This window comes from Aristolochia californica, unplaced genomic scaffold (genome assembly GCF_029961685.1).
Source record: "Aristolochia californica isolate CCGP_79_NKW_82.1479 unplaced genomic scaffold, dmAriCali1.0.hap1 SCAF_7, whole genome shotgun sequence".
NCBI classification, from domain to species: Eukaryota; Viridiplantae; Streptophyta; class Magnoliopsida; order Piperales; family Aristolochiaceae; genus Aristolochia; species Aristolochia californica.
This window is the reverse complement of record NW_027182268.1, coordinates 8,772,772-8,798,792: the sequence shown is the minus strand read 5'-3', so window position 1 is coordinate 8,798,792 and position 26,021 is coordinate 8,772,772. Positions and strand designations below refer to the sequence as shown.

At 40.9% G+C, this 26,021-nt stretch overlaps 1 protein-coding gene across 2 annotated transcripts in view; it reads left to right on the top strand.

Annotated features, from left to right (window-relative positions):
* The first annotated feature begins 3,332 nt into the window (after window positions 1-3,332).
* LOC137937749 (uncharacterized) overlaps window positions 3,333-26,021 on the top strand; it is a 49,521-nt gene continuing 26,832 nt past the window's right edge. Inside the window, exons 1-5 of one of the 2 annotated variants that reach the window (XM_068782904.1) lie at window positions 3,333-3,643; window positions 4,534-4,622; window positions 4,704-4,842; window positions 17,059-17,157; window positions 17,300-17,422. In XM_068782904.1, coding sequence (XP_068639005.1) covers window positions 3,484-3,643; window positions 4,534-4,622; window positions 4,704-4,842; window positions 17,059-17,157; window positions 17,300-17,422 — 610 coding nt within the window. In that variant the 5' untranslated portion in view covers window positions 3,333-3,483. The remainder of the gene's footprint in view (window positions 3,644-4,533; window positions 4,623-4,703; window positions 4,843-17,058; window positions 17,158-17,299; window positions 17,423-26,021) is intronic. The other variant, XM_068782905.1, reaches the window with a different exon arrangement.

Below are 26,021 nucleotides of genomic sequence, written 5' to 3'. Positions count from 1 at the left end.
TAGAAGTGAAACACTAGATGCTTTTAAGGTCTATAAAGCAGAAGTAGAGAAACAATTAAGCAAACAAATCAAAATCATGATGTCAGATAGAGGTGGTAAATATTATGGAAGGTACACTGAAAGAGGACAATTGCCTGGTCCTTTTGCAAGGTTTATTGAGGAACAAGGTGTTGTGCCACAATACACAATACCTGGCTCATTGTCTCAAAATGGTGTGGTTGAAAGAAGAAACCGAACATTAATGGACATGGTGAGAAGTATGATTAGTAACTCTGATCTCCCATTGTCTTTGTGGAGTGAAGGTCTCAAAATTGCAGTATTTGTACTCAATAGGGTTCTAACCAAGACGGTTCATAAAACGCCATTCGAGTTATAGAAAGGGTGAAAACCTAGTTTAAGGCATGTACATGTTTGGGGTTGTCCAGCTGAAGTTCAGGTCTAAAGTCCATATGAGACAAAGTAAGACTCTAGAACAGTTAGTGGACATTTCATTGTCTATGCGAAAAAGTTTATGAGATAAAAATTTTATTGTCCATCTCGTTCAACAAGAATTGTCGAATGTAAGAATGCAAGGTTCCTTGAGAATGATAAGATTAGTGGGAGTAGCCAACCTCGAAACTTAATTTTTGAGGAACATACAAGTTCTCAACTAGCTCCTACAACTTCGTGTAGATTGGTTGTTATTCATGATAATCATGAGGATCCGATTACTCAAGTACAACCAATAGTTGAAGAACCATCTTATCATAAGGATACTCCTATAGATCCAGTTACTCAACATTCTCAACATGAAAATGAGTATGAAGTGTACCCTCAAGAGTTTGACATGGACATTTGTGCAGAAGATGATCTTATTACGTTTTCACTGGGCCATGAGTGGACATAAATCCACATTATGGAATAATGTCATGACAAAAGAGTTAGATTCAGTGGCTAAAAACCAAGTCTGGGATCTTATTGAATTGCCTAAAGGGGGGGAAGGCCATTGGTTGTAAATGGGTTTTTAAAACAAAAAAAAAAACTCTTTAGGAAATATTGAAAGATGTAATGCAAGACTTGTAGCCAAAGGATTTACCCAACAAGAAGGAATTGATTATCACGATACCTTCTCTCTGGTTTCAAATAAGGATTCATTTTGGATAATCATGACATTAGTAGCTCATTTTGATATGGAGTTATATCAAGTGGATGTGAAAACAACTTTCCTCAATGGAGACCTAGAAGAAGAGGTTTAGATGAAATAACCTGACAGTTTCATTTCAAAAGGGAATGATCACTTGGTTTGTAGACTTAAGAAATCTATATATGGACTAAAACAAGCCTCCTATTAGTGGTATTTAAAAATTCATGATGTTATTTCTTCATTTGGTTTTACAGAGAATATCGTGGATTAATATATATACAATAAGGTCAGTGGGAGCAAAATAATTTTTTTAGTCCTATATATAGATGATATTCTATTTGCTTCAAGTGATTTAGGATTACTTCATGAGGTCAAACGATTTCTCTCGATGAAACTTGATATGAAGGATATGGGCGAAGTTTCTTATGTCATAAGCATAAAGATTGATAGAGACATATCCCAAGGGACATTAGGATTGTCTCAAGAAACCTATATCAACAAAATTCTAGAGAGATATTGTATGAATAATTGCTCATCTGGTGTTGCACCTATTGTGAAAGGTGACAAATTGAGTTTGGAACAAGGTCCACAAAATAATTTAGAGAGGGAACAAACATTCCATATGCTTCCGCAATTGGTAGTTTAATGTATGTTCAAGTTTGCGCAAGACCTGACATAGCATATGCAGTGGGAATGCTAGGCAGATATCAAAGTAATCCCAGTTTTGACCATTGGAAAACTGCAAAGAATGTCATGCGATACCTTTAGGGGACTAAAGACTAAAATCTTACATACAAACGAGTTGATCATCTGGAAGTGATTGAATATACAGACTCTGAATTTGTTGGCTACCTTGATTCAAGAAAGTCGACATTGGGATACATCTTCTTATTAGATGGAGGGGCAATTTCTTGGAGAAGTGAAAAACAATCTTTGAATGCTACTTCTACCACAAAAGCAGAGTTTATAGCATGTTTTGAAGTGTCATCACAGGCTATATGGTTGAGGAGTTTTATTTCAAGGTTTGAAATTGTTGACACAATTTCTAAGCCATTAAGGATTTATTGTGATAATTCCACAATAGTGTTTTTGGCCAAGAACAATTAGAGTAGAAGTCGTAATAAGCAGATTGACACAAAATTTTTAGTTATTCGAGAACATGTCAAAACAAACAAAGTGGTTGTAGAACACATCAACACTGGATTAATGATCGTTGATCAGTTAACAAAAGGTCTACCACCCGTTGCTTATAAGAGACATGTTGAACATATGAGACTCAGTTCTATTATGTAATTTATGTAATTGTGATTTATTTTATGTTTGTATCACAATTTTTCAATTAAAAATTCAATTAAGTTCATTTGTGTATTCTCTTATTTGGTTGTATACATAAATTTTAGAGAATGACAATATAGGATGATCCATAATGAGCATTATGAAAGTTCATTCATAAATAAATGTGTCACATAAGGTTCTCATTCAAATGAGACAGTTGCATTGTAATACGTGAAAGGTAATATTTGCTCTAAAAGACTTACTGTCATGATTCATGTAATTTAATCTTCTTTATTTGAGTATAAGGATATTGTATATCTGGGAAACATTCTTAAAGATGTATCAATAATTAATGATACATATTAAGTATGCGCATTGGTCAAGTGGGAGAATGTTAGACGGTTGACGAACCAACACCACATTGTGACCCGTTAGTGTTTGGTGTTTCCCCTTCTTAGGTGGTAGCCGGTTATAACTGTCAACAGTTACAACCTCTCAACTTCCTGACGATTGGTGGTCTCCTTTGATGAAAAGGAGAATTATAAGAATGGGTCTGGTCTAGCAGAGGTAAGCCTGAACGTTGCCATCGACGAGTCTTTGCGATAGACAAGACGCTCTATTCACCGAAACTTTGTTCGCCGAAACTTTGTTCATCGAAAATTGAAGCCATGGCAAGATGTATGTTTTGTTAAACATCATCGATAAAGTCAAGGGAGCCAAAACTTTCTCCCGATGATTTGATGGATTAGCACTTAGAGCAACAACTGAGGTCATTGAGTTAGATCTTTGTTCTAGCCCAGACAGCCAGATTAAGACATGTAGGCTGTAGCGGTACTATTGCTCGTCCCGTAATTACATGCTTACAAGTTACAACACTAAGACGGCCTAGCAGTTGCTTTCGGGTCTTTAAATGCCCCCGTAGACAGCGCTCATCTTTTCGTTTGCTTCTGAAACAGACAAGTAGCAGCACCTACGAAAGCACAAACAGATTTTTTGCTGGAGTCGGAAAGAAACGGTTTTTCCTTGTTTTGGAGATTTAGAGGAGATGAGGGGAGGATGCTTCAGATGAAGACGAGTTGGAAGAAATGGCAAATCAAAGCAGCACTAGCGGCAGAGTTTACAAGAGGACAACCATTATTATCTGCTGCATCAACTTTATTGTAGCCCTTTATGTTCTTCACTCCGTTCGTACGTCTTTTTACATCTTTTCTGGCGGTGATAATGCAGCTTCAACCTCATATACCGGTATGTATTTCGTGTAATAATCTGGTGAACATGTGCTGTTTTCTTTCTGTTTCTTAATTGAACTTGCAGTTTCTCCTCTCTGAGTTTAAGGAAGACCCTTCGTTTGTTTCATTTTTCCGTTTCGATGGTGATCTCGGTGTGAAGTGTAACAACCCATATCTTGAAATTTAATTATCTAAACTTTTTTTTGGGCATATGTGCTTATGAAGAATCCATGTTTGCTTCTGATCGGCTTTCTTTATTTGATATTTTCTGTTCCCACTAGATGGAAAACCAACTTTGTAAGCCTTGATCTTGCGTCTTTTGTCTTTCTCTTTTTTCTTACTAATCGTCGTTGCTTCCGAGGAAAGAATAGTTTCCTGGATTGATTGGTTTTCTTCCTTTGGAATGCTCTCGGGCTATAAATTTTTATGTTTTGGGTGTTTATTTTGGTTCCCAATCTTGCATGAAGTATGGTTTCTGCGATGGTTTTGATGTGCCTCTATCATTTATTTCCTTTCGCTTTGTTTCGTTCTTTCATTTAATATCATGTTTTTTTCATGACATTAAAAGTGCAAGTTTTTTTAATTCGGATTTATGATCTACTTCCACCAGTAGGGAGAAGATAATGATATCTAAATTCCACCAGTGACGCTTCCTGGCATTTTGAATCTCATAATATGAGTTAAATTGAAATCTTCTTGATCTGGCTTTCTTTTTCTTGGAAGATTGTATGTAATTCCTGGGCAACGAGGAGTTTTAATGGGTTTCTGGAAAAAGGATTAATAGAGACTCAAGTATTACACTGGCTTATCTCAACTTTTCTAGATCCAACTGTTTGGAGAAAGTTCTAGTTAGCTATGTTCATTTGTTCGTGTTTGTGTTTGATGATTCTTAGTATTGTTTTGCAGCTGTTAAATATACACAGGAACAGATTAAACAAATGGTGGAATCGATTCATATTAGGCAGGCATCGGAACCCACTGAACTTGTGAAACTGGTAAGCTCAACTTTGATTGTTAGGAATTTATTTCGTTTTTTCTTCTTGGTTTTTGTGATGGATTTAGTGTTCTGTGCCAAGAAGGTGAAGAAGATGGAAGGGCTTTTAGGAGAAGACCAGGTACTGAATCTATCTGTGTCGTTGAAGCAGAGAGTAACTGATGAAATTCTGCAGATGCTGAAGCAGCTGCAAGTGAATGCAAATCTGACCGAGCAAAGAGGTGGGTGTGCTTGATTTTTTTCTTATTTGTATTTCCTAGGTCATCAATGTCCTATTTGCTCACAAGTTTACCCAATGTTACTTTCAACTAACCAGGCAGTAATTTCGAAAACCCTGAAATGTGGTAAAAATTATCTACAATCATGATTGTGAGGACATTATTGTTATGATTGTCTTGCTAGTATAGAGAGGCAGCAAAGGCTGTGGATGTTGGAAAACCACATTGAACGGGATTAATGAAAGGAATGTGTTCGAAAACAGTATAGAGGGTCGTTAGGTAATTTTACATAATCTATACCTCCTAGTAAGGGTACTGTTTTACTCAACATGGTTAGATGTCTGTATGGTTTCATTTTTATGTTTTTTGGAGGTGTAGAGTGGAAGTTATAAGAAATTAAGTCTGTAAGGTTTTTGTGTCTTTGTACACCACTTTTCACTTAAGTTATTAGAAGGTCATGGGTTGATTTAGAACCGTAACAAAAGCATCTCTTTTGGCTCTCTTGTAGCATCTATCCCTCTCCTCTTTCTTTTCCTCTCTCTTCCTAAGTATTCTTTATTCCATCATTTCACATGGTATCAGAGCAATAGATCTTTGTTACATGTACGTGAAGCTTCCTTTCTCCTTTCATTGAATCCAACGACTTCTACAAAACGAGGGGATTTTGAGGTTTGACTTGATTGGGTGTTAAAAATTTGAATTTTCGACTTCTTTTTCTGCCATACCCTAAGGTTTGATGGCCCCTACTGCATACTAAGCAGTTATGTCTAATTAGAACCCTAAGAGGTTTTCTTGACTTGGGATTATCCCATATGTTTGTGTGTAGACCCAGTACTAGGCTTGAAGCCAGCATCATCTCCTGGTTGGATGATGTCAGCATAATTGGATGCTATTTTCACTGTTTAAAGGTCGAATTTCACCATATCTCATACGCTATCTATGTTATGGATGTTTACGAACATGTTTTGAGCTAGTCTTAGTTTTGTGAAGTGGGGCCCACATAGTTTGTACAGACATTTTGCTTCAATGAGGCTTTTGGTTGATTATGTTGTTTATTATTTATACCCGTGGCTGATTCTGGTGAAGTTATCACACCCTCAAGGGAATTCGGAAGCTTAGAGCGTAAAGATACAATTTTGGTTACTTATGAAAGGCTGAACGGACAAAGTTACCTTAGTTGGTCCATTTCATATTTATTTCAAGGCCAAGGCCAAACGGAAGTCAAAATTTATTAGAGACAATCCACCTGCTTCTGTTACTAATGACTGGGAAATAGTGGATAGCTAGGTCATGACCTGGTTTCTTAATAGCTTCAATTCCAAGTTAAGGAATCAACTGATGAATTGTGAGACTACCAAAGAGATTTGGATGTCTTATCCTGTGTTTATGAATTACATGCTAAGTTGTTCAGCTTTAAGCGGGGTGAAAGGTCTTTTACAGAGTACTACAACGAATTTCTGGTTGTCCTTCAAGAAATCAACATTTTTCATCCCTATACCACTAATAAAAGGGTACTCAGGAAGCTAGGGGGCACATGTTGCTAAGTTTTTGGACTGGTTAGGGCTAGATTTTTATGCAGTCAAGGCCCAATTACTTGCCTTAGATGATGTCCATCACTATCTCCTGCCTTTAACAGGATCATGCATGCAGAGACTGCCATTACCTCTAGGTGGAAAGAAGTTAAAAGTGTTGATGCATCTGCATTTAATACTCAAGAGTAATTTAGTATCTGTAGAGGTCGTGGTGGAAGTAGTAGCAGTAGAGGCAGACATAGTTCTGCTAGGGGGCATGATCAAAGTGATGGGAAAAGTGAGAGGAAATGTTTTCATTGTGGCTGCATAAACCAGTTCTCATATAAGTGATGGAGTAATTTTAATATGCCCGCGTAGGCAAACTCCCTAGTTCATTACAACATTGAGGCCTCTACTGGACCTATGATAGGGATTATACCAAATGCACCCGATGAGTTACAATAGCTTGCTCAATGTATGACACAATTGACTGTTGCACCCTCCACTTCAGCTTCAATAGCCCAACTTACACTGCCCATTGCTATTTTTGCCACTTGAGGTATGTCGGCCTTACATGTGCGTCTTTCATCCTCCTGGGTCATTGACTTGGGAGCTTCCACTTATTTTTTAGGTATGTCTTCCTTATTTAGTCATTTGAAGGGATCTTCTGTAGTTAAACATGTCACATTAGCTGATGGGTCAGTGTCTTCAGTTCAGGGGATGGGCAATGTTGATTCTCAAGATTCCATAGCCTTAAGATCTTTGATAATGAAAGATAGAAGGAAGGAGGAAGAAGAGGGAAGACATGAAGAAAGCACAAGAGACCTCCAAGGAGAGAGAGAGAGAACACGTTGAGAGAAAAGGAGGAAGAATAGGGTTTTGGACATGTCCTAACCCTCCCCCTTAAGTTGTATTTATACATGCCAAATATTAAAAAATTACAAGTATACCCTTAACCCTAGAAGGAGTGAATACGGGACAAAGATCATTAGATAATTACATCAATGACATCCAAACTTACTTATATCTTCTAACACTCCCCCTCAAGCTGGTGGTGAGAAAACATCATATATCCCTAACTTGGTACATGCAGTAGAGAGAACCTTGGAGTTAACTGACTTTATGAATATATCATCAAGTTGTCTGTGAGTTGAGACATCTTTAAGACTTATAATTCCTGCTTGCAACTTTTTTCTCACAAAGTGACAATCCACCACGATATGCTTAGTTCTTTCATGGAAGACTGGGTGGGAAGCAATGTGGATTGCAGCTTGATTGTCACAATGGAGTTCCATCGGGGCTTCTTTGTGGAATCCTAACTCTGCTAGAAGAGATTTAATCCATAGAAGCTCGCTTACTGCATGAGCCATGGCTCTGTATTATGCTTCTGCACTGGATCTTGCAACTATTGTTTTGTGCTCCTCCATGTAACAAGATTGCTTCCAACTAGAGTACAATATCCTGAATTTGATTTTCTATCATTTGGTGATCAGCCCAATCCGCATCGGCAAAACTTTCAACATTGAAATGACCATGACACTTATATAGGAGCCCAAAGCCCTTCCCCTATTTCTGCATTTCATTCTCTACGCCTCATCCAAAATGAGAAAAAAGGGGAAGCCTATTGATTCGAAGTCACTACGAAAGGGTCGGTCAATAGCATTGTTCTTCCTTTCCCGGGTCTCCTTTCGAAGGAAAGGCCTTCACATTCCTAATCCACCCCACCAACCCTGGACTGCTGCCAATGAGACATCTAAGGTTTATGTATATATTGACTGCAAAAGATATATCGGGTCTTGTCACGGTGAGATAAATAAGCTTTCTAACTAGCATCTGGTATTTGCCCATATCAACTTCTTCTCCTAAGCTAGCACTTAATTTTTTATTTGTCTCCATAAGAGTGTTAGCAGGGCGACATCCCATCATTCCTATTTCTTCAAGTAAGTCAAGAATGTTGTTGTAACATGTTGACATGGGAAATTAAAAAATATTGCAGCAGCTGCTTGCGGTAAAGGAGAACCAGTAACAGTAAAATTTTTAGAAACATGACCAACATAATCCAATTTAGCAATTGCTGGAATCCAAAAGTAACTTTTTTTTTTTTTTTTTTGAAATGAAGATGTATAAACTATTAAAAGAGGGAGAAAAAATACAAAACCTAGCTAAAAGGGCCTTCCTCCACAACAAGGTGTTGGAGTGAAACACCCAACTTAGCTTGAGTATTTGCCAAATGATTGGCAGACCTAGGAATGTGCTTCCAATTACAATTCAGAAGAGAAATTAAATTACATATATAAAAAATATATCCCAATGCCGCCAGGGAGCAGGGGTTGACTTTGCACACTAGTCAATGACAGTTTTAGAGTAGCCTTCAATACAGAGGGGTCCCACAAGATGGATTTGGAAGTTCTGAAGTCCTTTGAGCAATCTGGAGAGTTCTACAGTGGTAGAGTCGGAGATTCCAATTGGCCCGGTGAAGGTGAAAAGTAGACGACCATTACCATCATGTATTACTCCACCAAACCCCACAACGTTACCAATAGAATCGGATCCCAAAATTTTGAGTATTCCTTTGCAAAGAACAAAAGACGAGAGGGTTTTTGAGTGCAAGAGAGTCTTTAATAGATCAAGACTTCAGATGCATTACCATGGTCAAACGTCACGAAGAGACAAAACCGAAGTTTATTGATTTGGCAGTGAAAGAACCAACTTCCTTTATCAAATTCTTCCACTCTGAAACAACTTCACTTTTGAGTTGTGATTTCTTTGGCAAATGAGAAAGAATTTCAAAGGTGCTGCTAAGATCAGAAACAATACCATAAATCCAATTATCATGTTGTGTGCTGGAGATTACAGGACATACAAGAGTTTCCAAAAACTCTTCAGTTAATTTTAATGGGGCTCGTAATTCTCTGATCACTTTTTAAGACTCACGTATCTTGAACTCACGATGAGATATGATGAGGAGTATCCTAGCAAGGACTCTCAATCCTTTTCAATTAACAAATATTCTGAGATCCTTTCTACTACACCAAGGACCCACGATGACATTTGGAATCCAAACAACCAGCGATTAGTAGAAACAAAGGCTCAGAAAGCTTCTCCAATATGCAGAACAGAATATGCGATCCAAATTGCTTGAGTTCTCCTTCTTCAACAACAAACAATACCAGACAACAGGAGTATCCTAAGAGCAACAAAAGAAAAATTCGATTTTTTTTTCTTATAAAAAAAACATCATGATGAAAACACAGCTTCCTTACTCTACCATGCCTTCATTGAGAGTATGTTGCAGATGATATCATCATCTAATATATGCAATGGCTATATACCTTAAGTTGAACTTTGATGACTCTTCCCTTGGTAATCCCAGGATTTCTGGCTTCGGAGGGTATTATCGGATCCTTCCGGTAATCAGCTTTTCTCATATGCGGGTCCTTTAGGCATATCTGATTCTACGTCAGCTGAGTGATAGACCCCAAATCAGTGTTACTTACTCCAGAAGGAATAAACAACACTTGGGAAAATAATTAGAGGGTGATTAATTTGGTCAAGGGCATTTTGGGAATTTTATAATTTCATTACGTTTGGTAGGGTATGTAGCGGGAGAACAGAGGAAGAGGAAGGGGCGTCGTTTAGTATTTAGAGGAGCGTGGCTTGGGGAGAGTACTGGTCTCTCGAATACCAGGGTTATCTTGCTGATTTTAGTGGAGTTCGATTGGGATTTCGATTTCGGAGTTTCCGTTTTTGTGGCTATTGCTTTCACCGTCTGGGATTATTGTTATCGGAGTATTTTGGCGTGATCAGAAGGTGATCGTCTGCGCGAGGTTGGGTTTGCCGAGCTATCACGGAATCATCGTCTACTAGAGGAGGTTATTGATTTCGATTTCATCAACGAAGGTTCGTGATTTATTTCTCTTTGGCATGAAACTCTTTATTCTGGTTATCGGGGTGTATCAATAGGTATTAGAGTGAGGTTGGGTTCGCCTCTGGATTTCGATAGTGAAGAGGAGTTTCCATTTTACTATTTCGATTGCTTGCGCATGTTCGGGATTACGATACCGGAAGGTTTGTCGAAATTTTTTTTTTGCTGGCTTGGAAATTGATATTACTATTGTTGGGCTATATCGATACCAGTGGGTTCGTTGCTTTCATCACTTGGGTTTGAAAATCCGTATTACTGTTGCCGAGAGTCGAGGGTGAGTTTCGACTTCGAAGGTTCGTAAAAAATAAAAAAAAAATAAAAAAAAATTGAAAAGAACGTGAATTCTCATGACTACTACCAGAATGGAGTCGAGGTGGATTCGGTGGAAGGAATTGTTAGCACCATAAGGGGGGAGGTGAGCTCGATGAAGGAAGAGATACGAAAGATTCCGGCCATGGAACAAAGGTTGACGACACTGATAGGGCGTGTTGAGCAACTCCTGCGTACCCAAGAGTAGCTCAACCAAAATCTGAATGCGCAGAGTAGGTCGGCAACAACGAGACAAGGGTTGGACTTGGCAATGGGAGATAACTTGATCTCGAGAGGTAGCGGACACGAAAGAGAGGGTGGCGAGGCTGACCGGAATCGACAGAGCCGATATGAAGTGCGACCCAGAAAGTTAGAGTTGCCAGTTTTTGAGGGAGATGACTGGATTTACAGAGATGAACGTTATTTCTCGCTCAACTGGGTATCTCATGGTGAAAAACTGGAAGCCGCCGTAGTATGTCTGGAAGGGGAGGCATTAAAATGGTTCAAGTATGAAAACAACAGGAGGGAGATAATGAACTGGGAAGAATTTCAGTCCTTATTGCTAAAAAGGTTCCGAAACTCCGAAGATGGCTCTCCTTATGAGAAATTTCTGGTGTTGAAGCAGGAGACCACTGTGAGAGATTACAGAAGGTGATTTGAGGATTTGGCTTCCGCATTAGACGAGATTCCAGAAAATGTGTTGGAGTCCAACTTTGTTAATGGGCTTAAGCCCGAAATTCGTGCCGAGGTGAGGGTGTTGGAGCCCAATGGGTTGGGAAGGACCATGGAGTTAGCCCAAAAGTTGGAAGAAAAAAATAAAGTTATTAAGCAGACTCGATTTGGGTTGGGAACTCAAAAACCAGCAGGGACCATAGTTTGGGGTCATGGGAGGACCACGTCCATGGAAGAAACGACGAAACATGGGATGGATAAGAGGACCCCATTCAGGAAACTTTCGGAAGCCGAAATCCAATACCGAAGAGAGCGGGGTTTGTGCTACCTTTGTGAGGAAAAATTCTCAGGTGAGCATAGATGTAAAAACAAGGATCTACAAGTGCTGATTTTACAAGAGTTGGAAGAAGAAGTTATGGAGGATGGCGACGATGACACGTGTGCATAGCAGGAAGAAGAGGGTAGCGCGGCTGCTCAAATAGTGGAGGTGTCGTTGAATTCGGTAGTTGGGTTAACACTTCCGAAGACTATCAAGATTGCGGGAAGCATCGAAGAACAACCAGTCATCGTCCTTATCGATGGAGGAGCAACCCATAATTTCATTTCTACTACAGTGGTCGAAAAACTGCACCTGCCGTTATCTCCAACAGCAAAGTATGACGTTCAATTGGGTACATGTGCGGCACTTCCCAGGGAGGGAATTTGTAAGGGGGGTTCGATTAACTCTTCAAGGAATAGAGGTCATGGAGGATTTTCTGCCTTTGGAATTGGGAAGCACCGATGTGATTTTAGGTGTACAATGGTTGGAGACCTTAGGAGGAACATATACAAATTGGAAAACGCATGTTATGAAGTTCAGATTGGGTAATGCGGCGGTGGTGTTACAGGGAGATCCCTCTTTACACAAAACTTTGGTTTCACTCAAGGCGACGATGAGAACTATCCAGCATGAGGGACATGGGGTTCTTGTGGAGTTGGGCAGTACCACAGTGGCAGTGTCACAACCGAAGGAGGACACGATAACGATGGTGAAGAAAGTTTTGACGAAGTTTGGGGATGTTTTTGCCATGCCCCAAGAGTTATTACCAACAAGGGGAAAGGAGCATGCCATAACTTTGAAGGAGGGAGCTTCACCGGTGAGTGTTCGCCCATATCGGTACCCCCAAATACAAAAATATGAAATAGAGAGGTTGGTGGGAGAAATGTTGGCTGCTGGCATCATACAACCTAGCACTAGCCCTTTTTCAAGCCCCGTGCTATTAGTCAAGAAGACAGACGAAAGCTGGAGATTTTGTGTGGACTATAGAGCTCTTAACAAGGAGACTATTCCGGATAAGTTTCCCATTCCAGTGATCGATGAGTTGTTAGATGAGCTTCATGGAGCACAAATATTTTTGAAGCTAGACTTAAGTCGGGATATCACCAAATCAGAATGAAAGCAGCTGATGTGCACAAGACTGCTTTCCGTACTCATGAAGGACACTATGAATTCTTGGTCATGCCTTTTGGGCTTTACTAATGCACTGGCTACATTTCAATCCCTTATGAGGTATTCAAACCCTTTCTCCGTCGATTTGTATTGGTATTTTTCGATGATATTTTGATATATAGTCCAAGTTGGAGTGCTCACTGTGATCATTTAGTGGCCGTGTTGGAGAAATTAAGAGAACACCAGTTGTATGCTAATTCTACGAAGTGTTCTTTTGGAAGAGAACAGATAGAATACTTGGGACATATCATTTCTAGAGAGGGGGTGTCAGATGATCCGAGTAAGATTTAGGCTATGGTTGATTGACCCGCGCCAAACACACTTAAGGAATTAAGGGGTTTCCTTGGTCTTACATGATATTATCGAAAATTTGTTTCAGGTTATGGAGATATTGTGAGACCCTTGCCTGATCAATTAAAAAAAGATTGCTTTGGGTGGTCGGCTGAAGCCATCTTGGCGTTTGAACGTTTGAAGGACGCCATGACTACGGTACCAGTTTTAGCTCTACCTGATTTTTCAAATATGTTTATTGTGGAGACCGACGCTTCTGGATATGGGCTAGGGGCTGTTTACTGCAAGATCAACGGCCGATTGCATTTTTTAGTCAAGTATTGAGTGAGCGAGCCCAATTGAAGTCGATTTATGAAAAGGAGCTCAAGGCCATTGTGTTGGTTATTCAGAAATGGCGTCCTTACCTACTAGGAAGGAGGTTTTTGGTGTGAACTGACCAGCAAAGTTTAAAATTCTTACTGGAACAACGTCTCGTAAGTGTGGAATATCAACGTTGGATGGTGAAATTGATGGACTATGACTTTGATATTCAATATCGGACGGGGGCAAGTAATAAAGTGGCGGATGCACTCTCTCGCAAACCGGACATGATGAATATAGTTGCAGTTTCTGGGGTGCAATGGCTGGATATGGATGTGTTACAACAAGAAGTGGCAGCAGATTCATTCTTACAACACATTATCACACGAGTGGCAGCTAGGGACACGATAGTAGGGTTTCAAGTTGTCCATGGGCAACTCTTTTACAATGGTAGGTTGGTTTTATCTGGGACTTCTTCTTTAATTCCAACCTTATTGAGGGAATACCACTACACGCCTATTGGGGGCCATTCGGGTGAGATTAAAACATATAGAAGAATGGCTGCAAACTTATATTGGCCAGGTATGAAGAAAACAGTGGCTGAATTCGTTCAATACTGTGAGTTTGCCAAAAGAACAAACACTTGGCAAGGTCCCCCACTGGCCTTCTACAACCTATTGACTTACCAGAGATGGTTTGGGAGGATTTGACCATGGACTTTATTGAAGGGTTGCCAAAGTTAGAAGGCGTTGATACTATTATGGTGGTGGTGGATAGGTTGAGCAAGTATGCTCACTTTTTGGGGTTGCGGCACCCATTTACAGCCAAAACTGTGGCTGATTTATTTGTGAGGTAGGTGATTAGATTGCATGGGGTGCCCAAGTCTATTATTTCGAATCGGGACAAGGTGTTCATGAGTCGTTTCTGGCAGGAACTCTTCCATCTCCAAGGGACTGATTTGCGACACAACACCGCCTACCACCCTCAAACTGATGATCAATCTGTAGTGGTTAACAGGTGTTTGGAGACCTATCTTCAATGTTTCGCTTCCGATAGGCCAAAAACTTGGGCAAAATGGTTGTCATGGGCAGAATATTGGTATAATACCAGCTTCCATTCCTCTACGGGTACCACTCCATTCCGAGTCTTATACAGACGTGACCCTCCATCCTTATTGCACTATAAGTCCGGGGCAGCTACTGTTTTTGAAGTCGAACAAATGTTAGAAGAAAGGGATGCGTATCTTGACGATTTGAAGATGCAATTACTGCGGGCTCAGTAGATAATGAAGTCCACGACTGATCTTAAAAGGAGGGATGAAGTGTTTCAGGTGGGGGAGGGTGTATTTGTAAAACTCAGGCCCTATCGGCAACGTTCTTTGGCCACTCGGCGCAATGAGAAGTTGGCAACCCGTTTTTATGGTCCTTTTGAGGTGGTGTCCCGAGTTGGAAGAGTTGCTTACAAATTGCAACTTCCACAAGAGTCTTCTGTGCATCCGGTGTTTAATGTCTCCCAACTTCGTCGAGCAAACGGAATATCGCATTCATCTTCAATTCTTCCTCCACAATTAAATGCTGAGTTAGAAATGTTGGTTGAACCTGCTGCCATCTTGAATATACGCACAGTGGAAAAAAATGGACAACAACAGTTAGAGGTTTTGGTGCAATGGAAGGATCTGCCCGAGTTTGAAGCCACTTGGGAGGATTTTGAGGCAATGCGACTCCAGTTTCCTGCTTTTCACCTTGAGGACAAGGTGAAAGTTTGGGCGGAGGGTAAGGATAGACCCCAAATCAGTGTTACTTACTCTAGAAGGAATAAACAACACTTGGGAAAATAATTAGAGGGTGATTAATGTGGTCAAAGGCATTTTGGGAATTTTATAATTTCATTACGTTCGGTAGGGTATTTAGTGGAGAACAGAGGAAGAGGAAAGGGCGTCATTTAGTATTCAGAGGAGCGTGGCTCAGGGAGAGTACTGGTCCCTCGAATACCAGGGTTATCTTGCTGATTTTAGTGGAGTTCGATTGGGATTTCGATTTCAAAGTTTTTTCTTTTGTGGCTATTGCTTTCACCGTCTGGGATTACTGTTATCGGAGTATTTTGGCGTGATCGGAAGGTGATCGTCTGCGCGAGGTTGGGTTTGCCGAGCTATCGCGAAATCATCGTCTACTAGAGGAGGTTATTGATTTCGATTTCAGCAGGGAAGGTTCGTGATTTATTTCTCTTTGGCTTGAAACTCTTTATTCTGGTTATCGGGGTGTATCACTGAGCTTCATGGCCTCCTCAACGGGCTCCGTATTTTCAAAGACAGGTGCAGCGATCCCCTTCATATTGAAGGGGACTCGAAGGTGGTCATTGGATGGTGTAAGTGTGCATCCCCTCCCTTGTGGTGCCATTGGGACATCTTTCGGGGGATTCTAGAAATTACCTCAATTTCATCTTGTATTTGGTCTCACATGTTACCATACTTTGGAATTTATATAAGTTAAGATTTATATTAACATTTGTTGTATAGATACGTACTTGTATATAGGTTAATTGGAAAAAGATTAGTTGGGCTGGGTTGTATGGTATTTAGCCCATGGGCTGTCTTGTACTTGACATGAAGTCTCAGTTAAAGGTGTTTTAGTTATTTATTTTTTGAAATGTAAGGTCTTTTAGTTATGTTAGTCTTCTATTTATGTTCAGTTGTTCAATTGTTTTAGGACTTATCTTTTAGTCTTTAACTTTGGGTGTAACTGGGATAAGGGTAGTTTAATTTTAATTGGATTCTATTTATTTCCTCTATTATAAATAGAGATTCATTGTACTCAAATTATAACAAGTTAGTGAAGTATTTCTCTTTTCCAGAAATTCAACACTAATAATTCAACCAGATCCCAAAAAAGCCCTCAATTTCAAAACCTGCAATAAATTTGACAGCACTACTTTCAGAGTATAACCAGTTCAACTAAATTCAAGAAACACAGTCAATTCATTAACCTGGAAGTGTGCACAGAAGTTTAGTGATACTCTCAGCAACTTGAACAATTCACAGATTCAGCACATGTATAACCACTATAAACAACACTTTTAGCAACCAAAATTTGATTCAACTCAACTCAGATCGTGGACTTAGCACAGGGCTACAATGCCCTAGACAACACAAAAACCCAGTTTTGGGTCACTCAAAAACATGTATGGATTCTATACCCACCTATGCTATCAACCAGATGGTTGTGGCACAAAAGGAGAGACTGAGTACTGTAGAGCCTCTCCTCAAAAGAAAAAACTCAAGTCTTCCCACTGGAAAGGAGGGAAAGGAGGCTGGACTCAAGTCCAGTCAACCTTGGTTGCACTCAACTTTTTTCTTTAGTAAAGTTACTCCTTTTACAAAATTAACATTTGCTTCTTTAAATATTTTCTCATTTTTTAATTAAAAATTGATAAAATTGAAAAACAAATCTCAAATGAACATCAACATGAATACTTGAAATAATAAATTGATGTGAATTGAGAAGAGATTAAGTTTTAGTCACTCAATTCAAATTTAAAAGTTAAATTAAAAATTAGGTGAACTAACTTGAGTTCTTTAAAAAAAAAAAAACTTGAGTCAATTCTGCTTTTTTCTATTACATAATAGACTTTGGTATGAAAACTTTATGCAAACATACGTGACCTGTAACACCTTGTGTATACATGAAGCTTGCAAGTTATTTAACTACGCCTTTTGCAATATGCAGCATCTCTTGAAGTGTGGCGCAAGGAAAAGCTACAAGAAGCCAAACAGATGGCTCATGGAAATGCAGCATCCAACTCAACTATCACTCCTGAAGAAGCTAGTATGCAGCTTTCATATTTTATGTACCCTTTCTGTAGATTACTGTTTGGTGTCATTTTCTCAAGCCAGATTTTATGAATGCCTAGGAGTCAAACTTTGAGCTTATTACTATTTTGTGATCTCTGTTGATCTCTGTTCCACAGAGACCCTGGAAAGAATCTTGGAGTCTGACTTGACATACCTGTTGGAAAATATTGGTGTTTGGATGCCACCAGAAATTCTTAATAAGGAAAGCAGTGACAGGCCAGAGAGTGATCTAGACTTTGGTAAAACTATTTTTTCATGACGATTATCATTAAGTTGTTTGTTTTTCATGGTACACCATTTCATCATTGATATAAGTTTTACATCCACTATTCCTGGATTAGTTTTTCTAAAACATTACTGCTCGCCCTCTTGATTCCACTGCTTATTGATATCTAGTACAAAGTATGTGCCAACATCGTCTATTCCCTTCACTCAAAAAAAAAAAAAGAAAAAAAAAACAGATTTCTATATCTTCATGTGCTTCAATTTGACCCCGAACCTTCTTTGAAATGGTGAGAATTGAATTAGTAAGAAGGTACATCAAAAGAAAACGACTTAGGAGTTTGCAAAACAAAGAAAAAGCTGGCAGAAAACCAGCTAGGTTTCATAACAGAAAATCGACCTCCCCCCCCCCCTCCAAATCATGAACTATGTGAAATTTTGAAAAATGAATGGTGGAGAGATTAGAGTTTAGAAACCACTCTCCTCTATTTATAGTTAAATAAGTGGTTAAAATTACCCGTACTTCCCTTAAACCCTAGGAATCTAATTTTTACTAGAAAATACTTTCCTAGAAATAAAAAAAATAAACAAATTCAAAATTATAACTTCTAGCACTCCTCTTCAAGATGGAGCATATAACTTCAGCTTATTAAAAAATATGTCACACACTGTTCTCCATTCTAATCATTAGAAAAAAAAAAAAAAAATCAAATTGACTCTGCTTCCTTGAGCACGTGGCAAACCCAACCTCTTGCTACCCTACCCATGGGCCCACCAGAATTATACCAAGAACACTCTACAAATTCACCATCTACTTCCATTACCAGCATTTTACTTCCAAAGAAGGAAATGGCCACCCCCCTGGCTCTCCCGCTCGATCACTCTTGGGGCAAGAAATCTCTTATCAGTTGGACACTTTTTTTTTTTTTTATAAAGATGTATTTATATATAAAAAATAAAATTTACCAAGGAAGAGGGAGCAAATCCCTCACAACCAGAGATTGCAGGGACGCTCCCTGCTTAGCTAGCACATCTGCAGCCGAATTTGTAGATCTCGGAATGTGAGACCAAATACATCAGTTGGACACTTGAGTCAACCGCCGATGCAGTTCCCCTCCCGGCTGGCCCATCTCCACCCATCCTGGCTACTTATCAGAGACGACGAAGAAGTCAAAGCCGACCCCTCCTCACTGGTGAGTCCAGCTATCCTACCCCTCCTTTGTCCAATGTTGAACTAATTCGTATTCCATTTCCTCCACCAAACGAGTACTCTCATAGATTTGTCACTGAACTCCAATTTCAGTGCCATTGTTATGATGATGAGATTTGGCAGCAAATGATGAATCTGGCCAGAAGTATGGGAGTAATATATAATGGATATTTGCCGGGTGATGACAAAATTCAGGGACTCTACAAATAGAACCCTCAATGATTGTTGTCTCATGGAATGTGGGAGGAATTGGTTCTCTAAGGAAGTGTGCCACAATCTGCTGCTTCTTTTCACTTTGCGAAGCCTCAATTGTGATTCTTCAGGAAACAAAATGTCAGTCAATGGATGACTCTCTTGCTTGGGACCTATGGCATTACCCATCTCTAGATTGGTATTCTATCAATGCGGTCGGCCATTCGAGCGGCTTAATTATCCTCTGGGACTCTACTCTTTTTTATGTCCTTGACTCATCTCTTGGTCATTCTTCCATTGGTCTTGTCATCTGTTACTACTCCTCGGGCTGCCAATGGTGCCTTGCTAGTGTTTATGGCCCCATCAGATACCGTGAGTGGCGCTGTTTCTGGGATGAGCTTGTGGTTCTCATCCAGCATTGAGCTTTTAGTTGGCTTCTTGTGGGAGACTTCAATGCTATTTGTTTTTGTAAAGAGAAGTACCCTCCAACAACCAGAACCAATATCTTCTCTTCTATGAGGGTCTTTGCTGATTTCATCGGTAATCGCGACCTAGGTGATATCCCTCTTTCTGGAAAATCTTTCACATGGTCGAATGGGCAGCAACAATTGATTATGTCCAAATTGGATCGTTTCCTCGCTTGCCCTAATTGGTTGCGGCTTTATGAGAATGTTACTAGGAAGGTCCTCAATCGGGTGGGGTCGGGTCACTGGCCGATCCGATTGTCCACCACTTTCGAAAAATGGGGCCCCTCCCCTGTTTGTTTTGAGAATTCTTGGCTATTGGAGCATGATTTTGACTCTCTTTTGACATATTGGTGGGTCCATCTCAAATTGGACAGTAGGGCTACTGGTTTTTCCCCCCAAAAGGCCAAGCTATGGGCTTGGTCCTCCATTCGTCATTCTATGTTGGGTGCTAAGAAAGCCTCTCTTCTTTCCCGGATTGCTAACTTGGATAGGACTGAGGAGCAAATGTATTTATCTCCCTCTGATTTTTTGTCTCGTTTCCCTCTTCCGCTTGATCTTCAATCGATTGTGCATCGGGAGAGAGTTCATTGGAAACAAATGGCTCGCTTTATGTGGTTGGCCAAAGGGTGATGTAAAAACAATTTTTTCATGTCGTTTCGGCGAGACGGAGATCTAATCGAATTACCTCACTATGCATTAATAATGAGGTAACATTGGATAGTGTCTCCATTACTGATGCCTTACTCAGATTCTTCACATATCTTTACTCTGAGGAATGCCAAAACAGACCAGAGCTCCAGCATCTCAAATTTGCCAGTCTGTCACCTTTGACTGCCTCTTTCTTGGAATTGTCGTTCTCCCACAATGAGATTGAGAATGTGGTCATGGGGATGGCTTGTGATCGGGCTCCCTGCCCCGATGGCTTTAATGGTGATTTCTACAAACATTGTTGGCCAGTTATCAAGAAGGATATCATTGCCATGGTTCATGGATTCTACAAAGGTATTTTCTTTCGTAGCATTGGGACCTCCTTTATCGCTCCTTGTGCCAAAAAAAGGTCAATGTGGAACAGCCAGGTGACTTCTGCCCTATTAGCCTCATCTCTAGCATGTACAAGATCATTGCTAGGCCTCTTGTTCATTGCCTCATGGCCCTCCTCCCAACTGTAATTCTCCATGGTCAAGGCACTTTTCTCGAAGGAAGAAACCTACTTGACTCTACAACACATGGCTGCCCATGAGCCCCTTGACCATTTCAGCCATTCTAACATCCCTTGGATTGCTCTCAAGCTCGACTTGGAAAAGGTGTTTGGCTGGGTTAATTGGACTCTCTTGGATGACTCGATGGGGCGTATGGGATTTGGTGACCGATGCATTTTTGGATAAGAAGCTACATTTCCTCAACGTCTTATTCCTTCCTTCTTAATGGTACGATCTGTGGTTTCTTCAAAGGCACTAGAGGAATCAGACAGGGTGAGCCCCTCTCCCCCTTGCTATTCAACATTGTTGCGGAATTTTTATTCTCCATTTTCTACTCGGCCAGAGAGTTACGGCTAGCTCTCCATAGTTAGTCATCACTCGGCTTTTGACATTCCTCTACTGCAATTTGTGGATGATACAACTTTGGCATTGGGATTGTTGACCACATAAAGAAGAAAGGTTGTCCTCGAGCTCTTTGAAATTGCATCGGGTCAAAAGGTTAATTGGAGGAAAACCACCTTAATGGGTTTCCTCGGGAGAGCCGACAGTGGGAGAGCATGACTTTGGGACAAATTTCAACTTAGAGAAAGAAGAAGCTACGGACACAGAGATCAATGAAGCGAAAATGATTCTCCAGCTTAGATACCGAAACAACGAAGGAAATCTATGTCATTCACCATGGACAATCATCTTCGAGGTGAGCACATCATTGCTGTCACCCATCCTAAGGATCGACGAAAAGGAAAAGTGATTGCTTTCACTCCGGATCCCCCGTTGGATTTGCCGATCGATCAGGATTCTGATAAGCTTGGATGGGTGACGATTCACTCACGACAACACAAGCAGTGCCCTTCACCACCAAGTCAGTAGCAAAACGGTTCATACTTGGTAGGGGGCACCTCCTTCAACTTCAACATGGCGAGCAGTGGTGTCAAGGTGACCCTACACGACTGGCAACAAGAGATCTTTCATCACTATACCTCTAAATGCTACAACCAACTTCATGAAGATCTTCGACGCTGTCACCTTGGACTCTGGATTTGGACCAACAATGTTGCCTTCTATGTTTCTGTCTTCCAATATCATGGAGTTACAGAATGCAAGATTACTCAATGTCGGGATTGAGCTATTATGGCAAGAAAATACATTATGGAGACAACCAACTCCAGATTTGGATGGAAACAATTCAAAGATGAAATTATCAGGCTTTCCACCCCCACTCTTCCCCAACCTCATCCTCAACACCCCCCCATCTCTACCACCCCACTTTCTGCCATTACCATCAGCATATCCAGACAACCCGCATCATCATCTGCCCCTACCTCCTTCATCACCAATGAAAAACTTCACAAACTCCGTTCCTGATGCAAACCCATACCCTCCACTGTTGAGGACTCAATAGCTAACCGAGTCATACAACGGAGGCGCATTGATTCACAAAGTTAATAGCAGAGTTAATAGTTTCTTTCCATATTGTTTTAAATTCGTTTTTTATGTATTATTTAAGTTAAATTGCCATAGGGGTAGAATCGTAATAATTAACCCTAAAACTATGGTTGGCGTCAACCCTACTTAGAGGGCAAGGAGAATGAGAAAAGGCAAGCATTGATTTAGAGTAAACAAGGGTTTTGAGTTCTCCTCAACGAGCTCAGGGGTGTGCGTTCTCCTCAAAGAACCTAGGGTTTTCAAGCTTTCCTTCGGCTTGATTTTTGTCTTTCTCTTCTTCATCCCTACAAATCGCCGTGTTAGATCCGGGATCATAACAACTGGTATCAGAGCAAGGTAACATGGGGGATACATCCAACAATGAAGAACTTAGAAGCATGATCAAAGGGATGCAAGATGAACAGGCTGAAGCACAAGAAAAGTTGGAACAAATTCATGGCATGAGCTTGCAAATCCAGCGACTCTCTAACATGATATCGGATCTCATGGCAGAGAGATACTCTATCCCAGACCAAAGGGGGGAGAATCATTCGCACAACCGAAGGAAGGAGCAATTTGCTGGGCGCACCGCTGTCCAGACACCGCACAGTGGAGGTACAATACCTAGGTATACAAAATTGGATTTTCCTTACATTTATTGGGTCAATCAATCCCTTAATTTGGTTGCATAGATGTGAGAAATTTTTTTCATATCAAGGGACTACTGAGTTTGACAAGGTGGGATTTGCCGCCTTCCACATGTTAGATGAGGCACAACTATGGTTTCATCAAGTGGAACTAGAAAGATTAGTGTTGGTTTGGGATGAATTTAAAGAGTTATGCACAACTCGATTTGGCCCTCCCGCCCACAGCAACCCCTTGGGAGATTTGGTCCTGTTGAGACAAACTGGGTTTGTTGAATTGTATAAAAAACAATTCCAAGAAAAATTGGCTTGCATTGGCTGGTTGGTACGAGTGGACCAGTAGGTCAACTTATTTACAGCAGGCCCCACTGAATCTCTGAGTTTAGAGGTGGAACTTCAATCACCTTCAGATTTGGCTCGGGCAATGAATTTAGCTCGAGCAATGGAAGAACGACAACTGATTCAGCATCGTAGGCCAGTTTGGCATAGGGAACAGAACACTTCCTCCAATTGGCAAGGGCGACGAAATACTTCTCCTCAGGTGCCATATCCAGCATTATCACCACCCATAAATAATCCGATTACTACTCTAGCAGCCGACACACTCTCTAGTAACCCCCCACCTCAGTATATCAAAAAATTAACCAATTCCAAGATGGCAGAACGGAGGTCCAAGAACCTGTGCTACAATTGTGATGAACCATACAGAGTAGGCCACCAATGTAAACGGTTGTTCTGGCTCGAAGTGGATGAAACAGAGGATACAGAAAATAGCGATGATCTTATTGAGGAACCACGAACAATCTCTCTACATGCCATTACTGGGCAGAAATCTGCCAAAACTATGCAAGTCAGAGCTCGAGTCATCGATCAGGAACTTGTGGAACTAGTGGATTCGAGAAGTACACACAATTTTCTTAGCTTGACAGCTGCTCAGCATCTTCAGTTACAGATCCATCCACACCCGACAACCACGGTTTCAGTGGCCAATAGGGAGAAAGTCCCTAGCTACTGGATTAGCAAAGCGGCAAAATTTTCAATTGGTACGACTTTATTTCATTCGGAATTTTTTGTGATACCTTTGGCAGGATTTGATATGGTGTTAGGCATTAAATGGTTACAAACAATGGGACCCATACTGTAGGACTTCTCTGCTTTAACTATGAGCTTTGTATTGAGCGGATGCCAAGTGCTATTATAGCGCAGTCAGGTGGACAAACCCCACCACCTTCATACCATTCACACGCAAGACCAAACGGACACTATCGAAAAACTTCTCGACAGGTTCTCAGACCTCTTCCACCAGCTTTCCGGATTGCCTCCATTGAGGCACATTGACCATCGGATCTGTTTAAAACCAGGTTCTGATGTGGTGGTAGTTCAGCCGTACTTGTATCCACACCTCTAGAAGGACAAAATCAAGCAACAATGCCAAGCCATGTAACAACAGGGCCTTATTCCTGGCAACCGCTCCCCATTCTCTTCACCAGTCTTGCTCGTGAAGAAACATGATGACACATGGAGATTTTAGGGAGTTAAACGCCCAGATAGTGAAGGATAAGTTCCCTATTCCGGTAGTGGAGGAGCTCCTGGATGAATTACATGGTTCATGGGTCTTCACTAAACTAGATTTACGCTCAGGATATCATCAGCTTCGTATGCACCCCTCCGACATTGAGAAGACGGCCTTCCGCTCACATCACAACCATTTTGAGTTTGTGGTCATGCCATTTGGGTTATCAAACGCCCCATCCACTTTTCAAGCACTGATGAATAAGGTATTTCGCAACTATCTCCGAAAATTTGTACTTGTTTTTTTTATGATATACTCATATACAACAAGTCTGGGGAAGAGCATTTGTCGCATTTACGGATAGTTTTTGAATTGTTATGAGCCCACCAACTCTATTTGAAGAAATCCAAATGCTCTTTTGCGGAGTCACATGTCGCCTATCTCGGCCATATTATATCACATGTGGGGGTCACTATTGATCCTAAGAAGATTTAGGTAATTCATGATTGGCCACAACCTCAGTCTTGCTCAGCTTTGAGAGATTTTTTGGGCCTAGCCGGATACTACTGCAAATTCATTAAGAACTGCGGACCCTTGGTAGCACCATTGACCAGTCTCCTCAAGAAGAATTCCTTTATTTGGAATGATGAGGCCACACAGTCCTTTGAGGCCCTCAAACTAGCTCTCGCCTCCACACCCGTCGTACAACTTCCCAATTTTGAGGACTCATTTGTGGTAGAGTGCGATGCATCCGGTGGGGGCATTGGTGCCGTTTTATAGCAACAGTCCCACCCCATTGCATATTTCAGCAGGTAGTTAGCAGCACGCCACCACAAATTGGCTGCGTATGAAAGGGAAGTAATTGAGTTGGCCAAGGCTGTCTGACATTTCTCATCCATACTGATCATTACAGCCTTAAATTCTTACTTGAACGCGCCTCATAACTTCTCCACAGCAGCACTGGATTAGTAAGTTGATGGGATTTTATTTTTTAGTCGAGTACCGTTCGGGAAGATTAAACAAGGCAGCGGATGCCTTCTCACGGCGTTATGAACACCAACAACTCATATATGCAATCAGCCAGCCTCGTTTCCTCATCTTAGACTTGGTGAGAGAGGCCCATGCCACTCTTCCTGTCCTATAAGAGCTACACGAAAAAGTTACAGAGGGGACAATGGATTCTAAGTGGTCCGTCCAGGATTCCCTTATTTGCTACAAAATGCGGATTTGTCTACCACACACTTCCGAGTTTATTCCAGCCATCCTCTCTGCCTACCATGACAGCACACATGAAGGCATCCAGAAAACATTGCAGCGCGTTCGAGCAGATTTTTATTGGCAAGCCATGAAGGCCACCATAGCCACATATGTCTCAGCATGTCTGTCAATGCAAAAAAGCTGACCATTTAAGTCCAGCAGATCTTTTTCAACCTCTCGCACTCCTTACACAAGTCTGGGCCAATATTTCGATGGATTTTGTCGAGGGTCTTCCCCAGTCAGCCGGCAAATCAGTATTATTTGTGGTGGTCGATCGGTTCTCCAAGTATGCATATTTTATTCCTATGGCTCATCCATATACAACATCACAAGTGGCACAGACCTTCCTTGAGCATATTGTCCGCTTGCATGGCATTCCAGAATTAATTGTCAGTGATCGGGACGCGGTATTTACTAGCACTTTCTGGCAGGAATTTTTTCATCTGAGTGGCACGAAGTTGAAATTTTCCTCCTCATATCGTCCCTAGACAGATGGCCAAACCGAGGTGGTTAACCCCACCGTCGAAATGTATCTACGATGCCTTGTGGGCGATCGTCCGAAACACTGGGTTCAGTGGCTACCATGGGCTGAATATTGTTATAACACTTCATTCCACTCAGCCTTGCAATCCACTCCTTTCTGGGTTCTATATGGCAGGGATCCCCCTTGGCTCCTCTCTTATACTCCAGGGTCCACCCGCGTGGACGC